The 13,591-nt window shown below is 42.9% G+C and overlaps 1 protein-coding gene across 4 annotated transcripts in view; it reads left to right on the top strand.

The window, feature by feature from the left end:
* The window catches only part of dpy19l3 (dpy-19 like C-mannosyltransferase 3), a 53,071-nt gene that overhangs the window by 4,886 nt on the left and 34,594 nt on the right, over nucleotides 1-13,591 (top strand). For 3 of the 4 annotated variants that reach the window (XM_067402041.1, XM_067402040.1, XM_067402039.1), the window contains 4 exons: nucleotides 560-650; nucleotides 4,600-4,721; nucleotides 4,844-4,989; nucleotides 5,408-5,531. In XM_067402041.1, the coding sequence (XP_067258142.1) occupies nucleotides 560-650; nucleotides 4,600-4,721; nucleotides 4,844-4,989; nucleotides 5,408-5,531 (483 nt within the window). Of the gene's footprint in view, nucleotides 1-559; nucleotides 651-856; nucleotides 871-4,599; nucleotides 4,722-4,843; nucleotides 4,990-5,407; nucleotides 5,532-13,591 lie in introns of all 4 variants that reach the window. The other variant, XM_067402043.1, reaches the window with a different exon arrangement.

Genomic DNA, 13,591 nt, shown 5'->3' with positions numbered 1-13,591 from the left:
AGGTAAGCAGAAGCAGGATCTGTCTTCATTTTCGATGTGAGAATGTTGCTAAGAAACATTGATGAATGAAGATGGGAATGTGTACTCTTTGCATCAGTATTAGTCATTAGGTCATTTTCTTTTCTTTTTTAGCCAGTTATGTTCTATAGTATTCTCATTAATATACTATTTTTTGTGTTTGAGTTTTTCTGAAGAATAAGCTTTATGGGTGTTCTTTTTAAGAAAAATAAAAGCGTAACACGTCTCTTCAAACCAAAACCAAATTACATGTGATTCTTATCTTGTGGAGCATATGGATCTTTTTTGCCAGGATGTTGTTTAGTTCTAAAAACTGCTTCCACTATAAAACTCCACCATATTTACAACACCTGTTTTTTTTTTTGTTTTTTTTCTTTACCTCATGGCTTTTATTGCCAATGAAATCTGCTCTGATAGCTGCTCTGATTTCTTTCTCAGATGGGAAATGTTTTTCATTTTAACACCATTTACTTCGGTTGTGCTTCTTGTCATACAGTGGTTCATTTTTACTGAATCTTATCCTCTCTTCTTGCATTGGTAGGAAGTCGAGCGTGAAATCTCCTTCCGGACAGAATGTGGCCTTTATTACTCCTACTACAAACAGATGTTGAAAGCCCCTTCTGTACAGCAAGGTAATGATATCTACTCACAATCACAAGAAAGATTTACTGGCTATACGAACATCCATGTCATCCTACTGATGTTTAAGTTCCCAGTTTTTTTTTAATGTAAGAATATTGCTCCTATAGGGCAATAATTATTTTATTGTAATCACTGTCTTAATTACATGATGACTATGATCCCATTTTTTTTACTAACCGTAACCCTTTGTTTTTAGCTCATTCCATAATGGCAAGTTTCCTGAACAATGCTGTTTGCTTTCCATTATCACTTATGTAATCCAAGAGCTATCGAAGGAATGTCAGTGTGACTGGTCTCAGAAAATGGGAAGGAAATGCACAACTTTGCTCTAAGTGGTCTTTGCTCAAGCTAATTGGCTTAACAGCCCCATTTGGAATAGATTTTCTTTGTGCTCCTACACTGAAAAACATCACAATTAGGTCATCACCCATTTTGGTGATGCCAAAAGCTGTTCTCTAGACACAATACAATTGGGCCTTTGTACTTATGGTAGAGTAAAAGCATGTTCAGAGCATTGCTTTTGTATTAAGCAATCATGGGAATTGATTACTGTAAAATGTCACAATCTTCTGTAGTATAAAAAAAGTTGCGGTTGTTTAATTTTGAAATCCACTTCCATTATTCCATTTCCAATTTTGGCCCACATTTAAATCAAAGTGTTATTGTCTGCGTAGGAGCTCTAATTATTTTCTAAACCATAATTCTATACAAAGGCAAAATATAGTTACTATAAATTGTCAAAGTAGTCTAGTAGTTGACTATGATCTGTGCTGTGTGTTGCAAAGTCTTTATTTATACACTATATATATTATACACATATACTACACTACTACTCAAAAGTGTTGGGTCAGTAGGTTTATTTTTTAAATATTTTGTTCAGCATGGATGCTTTAAATCAATCAAAAGTGACAGTGAAAAGTGTCAAAAGATTAAATCAGCATATTAGAATGGTCTTTTAAAGGATCATGTTAAGCTAAAGACTGAAAATTATGCTTTGCCATCACAGAACACCCCCCCCCCCCCCCCAAAAAAAAGTATGTATGTATATGTACCTATAATAGTATATATATATAAAGAGATAAACATATTACATTCATTATTATCAACAAAATGAGGTTGAATGAAGTCAGTAATTAAATCATAAAAATTAAGTAAATAAATAAATACAATCAAAATGAAATACTTTCGAAAAAATGTGAAATATTTTGTTTTCCTGCATGTCATGTGACCATTATTAGAGAACTGTGATGGTTAGGTTAAAGGTGCTCTATGTAAGTTTTTGACTGTACTAAAGCATAAAAATACCATATGTTTGCAGATATTTATGAAACATGTTCAATTCACATACTCGTTTCTCTGAAAACCATTGCTACATCCAGTTATTTAACTTTGAAATTTGCGTTCCATGTCGGAATATCTGTTTTTGTTTTGGTCTGTGGAAGACTGCGGGGGCCCGTTTCAATAAAGAGGTTCAACCAACTCTGAGTTAAAACTTGAACTCTGAGTTGACTTACCCTGAAATGGGAAACTCTGAGTTTTCTGTTTCAGAACAGCTGAATTGAGTTAGTTCAATCGACTCTGAGTAGGTTGACTCGGAGTTAAGCGCGTGCACTGCGACTATGAAAAGCCATCATCAATGGAGCTCCGATATTACAATTCACCATGGCAACAGCACATGACAAAAGGACATCCGCATACTTCTGAGTCAATGCAAGTTTAATTCTTATCACTGTTATAATATAAAAGGTGAAAACTAGTAAAATGGCAAGTTATTGAACTAATATTCATTTTCATGGTATCTCACATGCAAAAAAAAAAAAAAAAAGAAGGGAAAAATATAATTTAACAGAATGCAATAAGAGTATAAGTGATTTTATCATTATTAAACACTTGTTTGGCAATTTACTTCCACTTTTAGAACATTTTTTTCATTTTAAATGCCTTTCTCTTGTGATATGGGATGGGAAAAATGAGAATAACGAGCTCTGCAGAAGGCGGAATTGAACCCAGTCAATGGCATCACACGTTAGCTCCCCGAACCCGACACACTGCCTACACCGCTGCAACCACAAGAGCATACGTTAATTTTAACCTGGTCTGACATTGGTGGACGGAGCTACTGTAAATTTGCACTTAGAAATAGACACTCCAAATAATCTTGTTTTCCGTTTGCATTAAGATTATTTTTATTACCACACTGGCAGATATTAATCATTTTACTTAAGTAAAATGCACTTAATTTAGATCCCCCAGGAAATAAGACTAAATATCTTATATCATTTTCTTACATAGAAAATCCATCTTGATTTAAGAATTTTTATATATTTGTAGTTGAAATAGGACAAAAAATACTTGCAGTTTAAAAAGGGGGAGGAGACTGAAGGAAACTCTGGGTTTACTGAAGAAAACCTGCTCCTGACCAGGTTAGGTTCACAGAGTAAGTTACCAGGGTAACTGACTCTGAGTAATTACCTCTCTTTCAGAAACAGGCTTGACTTAACCTGCTTTCTTGGGTTTGACATACCTCTCATTCTGAAATGGAAAACCCAAGAGTTTCCCTCATTTCAGGGTTAACATACTCAGAGTTCTCACTTAACCTCCTTTCTGAAACGGGCCCCAGGTTGCCAATTTACCCAATAGTATTTCGCCACCCTGGGTTGCCTGTTGGCAGAAAACACATGCAGTGAATTGCAGCCATGGAAGCCAGCGAACAAACTGGGTCAGAGATTGCAGATTCTACCCGACCTAAAAAGCCTCAGCATCCATCTAAAAATCTCTATGAACGGGAACATATTAAAACGCGATAACAACTCATCATAAATCAATAAATCAACTAATTATCTTACAGTGTGTAAGTCACTTCGCCTTCCAATGTCGCTCCTGTTGCGTGTCTTCAAACTGGCAACCCGCGAGAGGCAAACAATATTTTGAATTTGGACTGCAGTACCTATTGCAACCACTAGCTGTCATTCTTACATAAAGCACCTTTAATAATAAAATGTGTTAGGTCAAAGAGGTTCAGCTGAAAAAAAAAAATCCCTGCTTTTCATGTAAATATGAAATTATGTGAATTTGTACATTTTAATGTGTGTGAAAGACAAAAGCCTTCCAAAGACAGTAATACATGGTAAAATGACACACACACACACACACACACATACTTGTTTTTGTGAAATGTGGGGACATTCCATAGGCGTAATGGTTTTTATACTGTACAAACCGTATTTTCTATCCCCCTACACTACCCCTACCCCTAAACCTAACCCTCACAGGAAACTGTGCACACTTTTACTTTGTCACAAAAACTCATTCTGTGTGATTTATAAGCCTTTTGAAAAGTGGGGACATGCTGAATGTCCTCATATTTCACCTCTTTTTGTAATACCTATGTCATACCCATGTCATTATACACATTTGTGTCCTGATATTTCACAAAAACAAGTACACACACACACACACACACACACACACACACACACACACACACACACACACACACACACACACACACACACACACACACACACACACACACACACACACACACACACACACACACAGAAAAATTAATTTAGTTAAATTGCAATAATATTTCACAATATTACTGCTTTTATGGTATTTTGTTTAAATAAATGCTGAGTGAATGGGAGTGTGTACTGATATTTACCACATTAACTAATACATTTTAAAAAAAGAGCAACTAATTGCTCACTTATTGAGCAGTAGTGACAGTTTAGTCTAGTGTATTTATACTCATGCTTCTTAGCTGTGGTTCGCAGAGCTCCTGGTGACTTCTTAAAGAATTAGAAACCTGCTACATTCTAGCAAAGTTTTAGTAAAGTCATAGTAAAACAAATAAATATGATTAAATAATTTTGAGTTCATACTAAGTGTAACAGTCAAAGTTCACTGGGATTGTGTGTTTTCTTATGTTCACAGGTCTTTATGAGCTTATTCATGACAACACTACTGAATCCAAGAGGACAATAAACATCCTACAGCGTATGAATATCTACCAGGAAGTGTTCCTTAGCATTTTATACAGAATACTTCCTATCCAGGTGTTCAATCACTTCTGTTTTCTTAGTAAGATGTATAGATGCTCTTGGGTCTTCACAGAATCAGCTTATTATTTTTTTTTCCCCCCAACCTGTGTGTATGTGTGTGGGTGTTTGTTTTGCAGACCTACTTGGAGCCAATTTATTTCTACATCTACACAGTTTTTGCTTTGCAGACAGTGTATGTCTTCGCTCTCTTTATCACTAGCTGGTTACTCAGTGACTCATGGCTGGCTGGAGCCCTCAGTGGAGTCTGGTACATTCTTAACAGGTATGTGTGCTCTCAACAAGATTACAATCAGTCTTTCGTACACACAAAACTCATCTTTGCAGTTCATCTGGTGTGAATAAATGCTTATTGTGATGCAGTGAGTATCTGAAATCAGTTAAGTGTGAAAGCTGATATGTTTCTCTAAAATATGATTTCAGTCTCTCAAGGACATTTAGAGTAGATACTCCGAACTATTGTTTTGAGTTGGTTTGGAAGCTCAATTAATCAGAGCAATGTTTTGATCACATGTGATACACTTTTTTAGGAAACTCATGAATGACTTGTCTCTGCATTTTGAGCTGGAATTGTAGAACATTTTGCAGCATTGAAAAATTACTCATGATGACTTTTTTTCTGATGTTTTTTCTTAAGCCTGTATTGTTATTTGTTTTTGATTGGAATTTTGATTTGTGTACAGAGTGGACACAACGCGTGTGGAGTTTACCATCTCTCTAAGGGAGAACTGGTCAATACCTTTCTTTGCTCTTCAGGTGGCTGCCATAACCTGCTACCTAAGGCCACAGCTAAAACCAATTCACCAGGTAATCATCTGTCCTGATAAATTTAGATGTCTATTCAGCAGTCACTATCAAATGATTTTCATTTTACTGATGGGAAGTCCAATTTTTTTTTAGTGAATTTGTTCTTTTGGACAGTTTGTTTCAATGAACCAAAATTAATTTAAATGTCATGAATGAACTGTTTGCATTTTTTAATAAGATGCTGTTTAATATAACTAGCTGTACTGTGCATTTGATCTAAAGAAATGTTTCGCTCCCTCAGTGTGAGCTAATCCTTGGTTTACACATGCTGAGCAGCTCACTCATTAGTTATCTACAATGCGATCCAGTCCGAGACTGTTCTCAGTTCAGTTTACTGGTGACTCAATGACTGTTGCGACCACTGATTGGAACCGATTGTTGAGAACTGCTGTCACAGTATCTGTGTACTGTTGACTTGAGAACTACTGCCTCCGGGTCACTGTTATGTGAGATGGATCAAACACTGAAGTGTGTATTTTCTGCATCACTAGCATCACCAAAAACTCTCTCCCATCTGCCATTGGTTGGATAAACAGAGAAGTAGGGTTGGGTATCACTGAATTTTAGCGATTCTAATTCCTGGTTTAAAAAAAAAAAAGTCAAACATTTAGATATCAAACATATTTATTCTGTGTCTTTCTGCAAAACATTCTGTTGCAGCTGAATACCATGAACAAAAATCTGCAAAAAATTGCTCTAAAGAACAACTAACTAATAAACTACACTAACTAATATAAATTTCTAACATTATTAAGGACAATTGTAGTCAGTTATTTTATTTTTATTTATTTAACCTTTATTTAACCAGGATAGCCTCTCTTAGATTAAAAAAAACTCTTTCACAGGAGTGTACTGGACAAGATGGACAATCAGTTTCAATCACAGGTTTACAAAACAAAAATCAACAACAACAACAACAACAACAAAAACCACTTAAAAACAATTACACATCGTTGAGTCATCTTCCAGTTGCAAAATAATAGATTTAAAATGTTCCATAGACACCAAGTTTTGTAATATCAATTTCGATTGGAGAAAATTCCAGTCAGATGGAGCTGCATACATAAAAGCCCTTTTTTCTCAGTTCATTTCAGACAAAAACAACAGCGAGAGTTTGATAATCTTGAGAACCGAACTGAGGGAATTTTTACCAACACTTTTCTGTTGAATGAGATGACATAGATGAAGGCAACAACCCTGAAATGGTTTTGTAAATGATAAAATACCAGTGCATTTTTCTTCGTGGACAAAGAAGGCCAAACTACTGTGTCGAAGTTATAGAATAAGAACAAATAAGCAAATTAACAATAGCACAAATAAATACAGCTGAACAAAGTTCAGAAATTGAAATCAAATGTAAAATAACACTGCATAGATTTATTTTTATAAATATAGATTAATCCTTAAGGTTACAAAAGTTATTCAGTCAAGATCAGTGAGTGATTTTCTTTTTCTTTTGTTCTATGATTAACACTAATGACAGACAGCAGCAGGTTTGTCAGCTTGCTGTCACTCCTTGCTGTCAGATCTAATGCACGTATCCAATATACTGTTAAACATGCTTCTATTTCCTTTTGCTACTGACCGCCAGAGGCAGTGCTGAAAGCGCTAGTGGAAAATCCCTCGCGCTTGACCAAGAATCGAATAACAACGTTTTCACCTCGTGACTCTTGACTTCAGCTATAACAACCCCTTAACATGTCAAATCAATCTCTTTTTCATTCTCGCCTGATTGAATCGAAGTGGCAGTATTTTGTGCAGCTTGCTGCTGAAGAGTTCTTCAGGATATATATATACGCGAGCTGTTTAGTCATTGCCATTGCCTCAGTTTACTGATTTTTTTTACAGCTGGATGCATTCACTGTGCACGATGATTGCGAGTGCTATTTTATAAGCATAATGCTTTGGAGAGGCTTCAGTCTTCTGTAAGTTTGAATGCCTCAGTGAAGACATGCACTCGGAAGCCCTGGCTGCCTTGGCTTGACAGCTTGTGTGCTCATTGCTGTGCGGATATCAACGATTCATGATAGATTTATTGTCCTTTTGGATTTGAGGTATTTAATTCATCAGGGATGTACTTAGGTGCTCTACATCTTCCTGGCGGGCCTGGAATCTGGATCGGAAGGTTTGAAGCTTTCTTACAGTATTACTACTGTTGATCGTAAGCGTAAACAAGTATCTCAAAATGAAAATAAGTTTAACCCTTTGATGCACAACATGGGTCAAAAATGACCCGGCTGAGTTTTTATTTTCTATATCTTTGCAAGAAATTATTTTAATCATTCAGTATTCCAGGTATTCCTCAATTAACTTGTTTTTGATCATCACAAATCCTCATTTTAATTTTTTCTTTCTTACTTTTTTAATAAAAATCATTTTTGTATCACTACCCTTCTAATGCGCCACATGGGTCAAAAATGACCCGTATTCATTCATTTATTCCAGGTATTCCTTAAATATCTTGTTTTTGATTGTAAAAAATCATTATGTTCATTTTTTCTCTCTTACTTTATAAACAAACACAGTTTTTGTCTGTCTACATCAATTTTACACACATGGGTCAAAAATGACCCGTATTCATTTCCTATGTAATTTCAGTCATGACTGTGTCACAGACACGCCAGGCTCCACCTCACCACAGTACCCACGCACTCAATCACCAGCTTATTAATCACCGCCACCTGCACCTCATTCACTCTGCAATCACCAGCACTACAAAGCCACCACTCTCACACACACTCACTGTCCGGTCTCGTTTGCACTACGCCATGTATATGCTTACCTTAAGGACTCCCCTTCAACATACTTACCTGCTCCAGCGATCTCCTTCATCTCCTTCGTCTCCTGGTCCCTTCGTGTGCTTACCCATCTGTGTGTGTGAGTGTCTCCAACGTCTCCCTCCATCTCAGCTCAACTCCTGGATCCACAAACCACACAAGGACAGTATTACTTTATATTCATCTCTCAAGAACCTGATAACAGCCATTACCACTCTGTGTTCCACATATTGTTCCAATAAACTCACCTGGATTGCTTTTATCTCTGCCTCCGTGTCTATATCATAACAGAAGACCGGACCATAACAACTAACGGCATGAGTACAAACGATCCATTCCAGGAACTCGTGGACGTGCTGCGTCGAGCACTCACACCACAGCCCTCAACATCGTCATCCCACAACACGGCTGTCTCCGCACCCACCAGCACCACTCCTTCACCTGCATTCACCGCCAGTCCCATGGCCAAACCGGCGCCCTACTCTGGATCGGCGGAGGAATGCAGCGGATTTCTTCTCCAATGTGAGCTGGTCCTGGAGATGCAGCCGCACCTCTACACCACAGACACGGCTAAAATAGCGTTCATTATTTCACAACTGCAAGGGAAGGCTCTGCAATGGGCAGATTCGTTGTGGACCCAGAAAGGCCCAGTCGTCCAATCCTATTCGGCGTTCGTCTCCCACTTCCGGGAAGTATTCGGAAACCTCTGACTGATTCCTCGACTGGTGAGAAACTTTATAATCTAAAGCAAAGAAACCTATCTGTTAACGAATATGCCTTGCAGTTTCGAACGCTAGCCGCCACCAGCGGATGGAACGAGCAAGCCCTCATCACCACGTTCCGTCAGGGGCTGGAACCCTCCGTGCGGCTGCATCTCGCTGCATACGAGGACTCCATGGGATTAGAACGCTTCATCCAACTCGCCATCCGCGTGGGGTCCCGTATGCAGTCGTGCATTCAAGAACACCAGGGCCAGTCATCCACCACTAACCTCCTCCGTCGGTCCGAACCCGTCAGCTCCCCAGAACCAGCCAACGAACCCATGCAAATTGATCACTCTCGTCTCACCCCTAACGAAAGACAAAGAAGGCTGGCCCTGAATCTCTGTCTCTATTGCGGAACAATGGGGCATAATCTCTCCACATGCCCAATCCGTCCTCCTCGACCCGTGGTGAGTGCAATATTTCCCTCCATTCAGAAGATGAAACCACTCACTACAACTGTAACTCTTACTGCTGCTAACATCTCTGTTCCAGTGGTGGCGCTCCTTGATTCAGGGTCAGCCGGAAACTTCATCTCAGGCATCCTCTGTAGACAACTCAACCTTAAGATCTCTCCTTCACCGACGAGCTATCAAATCCACTCCATCACGGGCAAACCCCTAAGCCGCAGACACATCCGTCACTGCGTGGGCCCACTACAACTCAGCATCGGTATCCTGCACACTGAACACATCCATTTGCTGGTTCTGGAGGAATCCACCGCTGACGTGGTTCTAGGGCGCCCGTGGCTGGAACAACACAACCCCAACATCTCCTGGCGCACGGGCGAAGTCCTGAAGTGGGGCGATCACTGCTTCCCAGACTGCTTCCCAGCGCTTCCTGTTCCAAAACCTCCACTCTCCAAGTCTCTTCTCGTGAATGCCACGTCCATCGAGAGCCCTGTTGAGAAGCGCTCCGTGGATGTTCCCCCTGACTACGCCCCCTTCAGCGACGTCTTCTGCCCGCAACGCGCCTCCAAGCTTCCTCCACACCGGCCATGGGACTGCGCCATCGATCTGCTGCCGGGTGAACCAGTGCCCAGGGGACGCATATACCCCCTGTCCATACCGGAGGAGAAGGCCATGGAGGAATACATCAAGGAGGCACTCGAACAAGGTTACATCCGCCCGTCTACTTCCCCTGCTGCTTCAAGCTTCTTCTTCGTGGCAAAGAAGGACGGAGGCTTGAGGCCATGCATCGATTACCGTGCACTCAACAAGATCACCATCAAGTTCCGATACCCACTTCCCCTCGTCCCAGCGGCCCTGGAACATCTCCGCGGTGCCACTGTGTTCACCAAGTTGGACCTCCGCAGCGCGCTATAACCTCATCCGGATACGTGAGGGGGGACGAGTGGAAGACCGCCTTCGTCACGCCCACTGGACACTACGAGTACCTCGTGATGCCGTATGGCCTGGTCAACGCCCCCTCCGTATTCCAGGATTTCATCCACGAGGTGCTCCGGGAGTTTCTCCATAAGTCCGTTCTGGTTTATATAGATGACATCCTCATCTACTCCCGGAGCTTGGCCGAACATCGCCACCACGTTGCGGAGGTCCTCCAGCGCTTACGGCAGTTCCATCTCTTCCTCAAGGCTGAAAAATGCTCATTCCACCAACCCTCCGTCCAGTTCCTGGGGTACGTGATTGATCACAGTGGCATCCGGATGGACGAGGGAAGGTCTCCGCCATACAGTCCTGGCCCACTCCTACCACCATCAAAGAACTCCAAAGATTCCTAGGTTTCTCCAATTTCTATCGCCGGTTCATCAAAAACTACAGCACAATCGTCAGTCCACTCACCAACCTCCTCCGTCACCAGCCCAAGTCTCTGTCCTGGTCTCCATTAGCCACCGACGCCTTTGAGACCCTGAAGAAGGCCTTCACCACCGCTCCCCTCCTCGTCCACCTAACCCGGACCTCCCGTTCATAGTAGAGGTGGACGCATCTACCACGGAGTGGGAGCGGTCCTTTCACAGCAGCAGGGGACACCAAGTAGACTCCATCCATGCGCCTTCTTCTCCCGCAAGCTCAACCCGGCGGAGGTCAACTACGACATCGGTGACCGCGAACTCCTGGCCGTCAAGCTTGCCCTTGAGGAGTGGAGGCATTGGTTGGAGGGAGCTACTCACCCATTTCAAGTCCTCACTGATCACAAGAATCTCGAATATCTGAAGGCCGCAAAGAGACTCAATCCTCGCCAAGCTCGCTGGGCTATGTTCTTCTCTAGATTCAACTTCTCCATCTCCTACCGTCCTGGTTCAAAGAATACGAAGGCTGACGCCTTATCTCGCCTCTATGCTCCTGAGGAGAAGCCCGAAAAACCTGATACTATTCTGCCGGAGTCCATCTTCATGAGCCCCATCCAGTGGTCCGAAGAAACCATTCCCTCCGCCAATGCCTCCACACGCACTCCGCCGGGTTGCCCACCGGGCTTGCAGTACATCACACGGACACGTCGCACTCCACTCCTGCACAACGTTCACTCTTCACTTGGCACTGGTCACCCGGGGGTCAAGGAGACCCTCTCGTTGCTCAAACAACGCTTCTGGTGGCCCAACATGGCCAACGGACGTCAGGAGAGTACGTGCAGGGCTGCAGGAGTGTGCCATCTCCAAGAGCCCACGCCATCTTCCCACCGGCAAGCTCTTTCCTCTGCCCGTTCCTGAGAGACCCTGGTCACACCTGGGAGTGGACTTCGTCACCGATCTCCCCGAGTCTGACGGTCACACATGCATCCTGGTGGTGGTGGACCGCTTCTCAAAGTCCTGCCGTCTGATACCCCTGGAGGGTCTACCTACCGCCATGGCCACCGCAGAACTAATGTTTAATCATGTTTTTCGCTATTACGGATTACCTGAAGACATCGTCTCCGACAGAGGACCCCAGTTTGTCTCACACGTCTGGAAAGCCTTCTTCTCCCTCCTGGGTGTGACCGTCAGCCTATCGTCTGGATACCATCCTCAGTCGAACGGGCAGACGGAACGGAAGATCCAGGAGATCGGCCGCTTCCTGCGTACCTTCTGTCCACGGCCACCAGAACTCCTGGAACCAGTACCTGGGTTGGGCCGAGTACGCACAAAACTCTCTCCGCCAAGCCTCAACGGGACTAACACCCTTCCAGTGCGTACTCGGCTACCAACCCCCGATGTTCCCCTGGGACGGGGAACCCTCCAACGTTCCGGCAGTCGACTACTGGTTCCGGGAGAGCGAGAGGGTGTGGGACTCAGCTCACCACCAGCTGCAGAGGGCCCTGCGCAGACGCAAGATGGCAGCCGACCTTCGACGCTCCGAGGCTCCTGTCTACCAGCCGGGGCAGAAGGTCTGGCTGTCCACCCGGGACATCAGGATGCGTCTGCCCTGCAAAAAGCTGAGTCCCCGCTTCATTGGCCCGTTCACCATCCTTCGGCAGATCAACCCCGTCACCTATCGTCTCCAACTCCCGGCACAGTATAGTAGAATCCATCCTACATTTCACGTATCTCTACTTAAACCTCACCACCCTTCTGTTGTTCCCTCCACAGAGCCTGACGTGGCAGCCGCCGAGCCCCCCTTCCACTTCTCCTAGAGGACGGCACAGCCTACGTGGTCCACGAGATCTTGGATTCCCGGCGCCGTGGTGGTAAACTCGAATACCTCGTGGACTGGGAGGACTATGGTCCCGAGACGCACATGGATTCCCAGGAACGATATCCTTGATCCTCTTCTGTTACAGAACTTCCATACCAACCATCCAGACAGACCTGCCCCACGACCCAGGGGAAGACCACCACGACGTCGGGGTCCGCGGCCCTCAGGAGCGGGCCGTGGGAGGGGGTACTGTCACAGACACGCCAGGCTCCACCTCACCACAGTACCCACGCACTCAATCACCAGCTTATTAATCACCGCCACCTGCACCTCATTCACTCTGCAATCACCAGCACTACAAAGCCACCACTCTCACACACACTCACTGTCCGGTCTCGTTTGCACTACGCCATGTATATGCTTACCTTAAGGACTCCCCTTCAACATACTTACCTGCTCCAGCGATCTCCTTCATCTCCTTCGTCTCCTGGTCCCTTCGTGTGCTTACCCATCTGTGTGTGTGAGTGTCTCCAACGTCTCCCTCCATCTCAGCTCAACTCCTGGATCCACAAACCACACAAGGACAGTATTACTTTATATTCATCTCTCAAGAACCTGATAACAGCCATTACCACTCTGTGTTCCACATATTGTTCCAATAAACTCACCTGGATTGCTTTTATCTCTGCCTCCGTGTCTATATCATAACAGACTGAGTGTTTCTTCGCTGAATCTTTGAAAGAAATTTATTTTATCATTTATTTATTTCAGGTATTACCTAAATATCTTGTTTTTGATTTTCTACAAATAATTATGTTTATTTTTCTTTCTTACTTTATAAACAAACACAGTTTCTACATCAATTTTACACACATGGGTCAAAAATGACCCATATAGAAATCTTTAAGATTTGCAAATTTTTGCAAGTAGGAACATATTTACTGCAGACAACT

The sequence above is a fragment of the Chanodichthys erythropterus genome, chromosome 11, assembly GCF_024489055.1.
Source record: "Chanodichthys erythropterus isolate Z2021 chromosome 11, ASM2448905v1, whole genome shotgun sequence".
Lineage (NCBI taxonomy): Eukaryota > Metazoa > Chordata > Actinopteri > Cypriniformes > Xenocyprididae > Chanodichthys > Chanodichthys erythropterus.
This window is presented reverse-complemented; position numbering and strand designations above follow the sequence as displayed.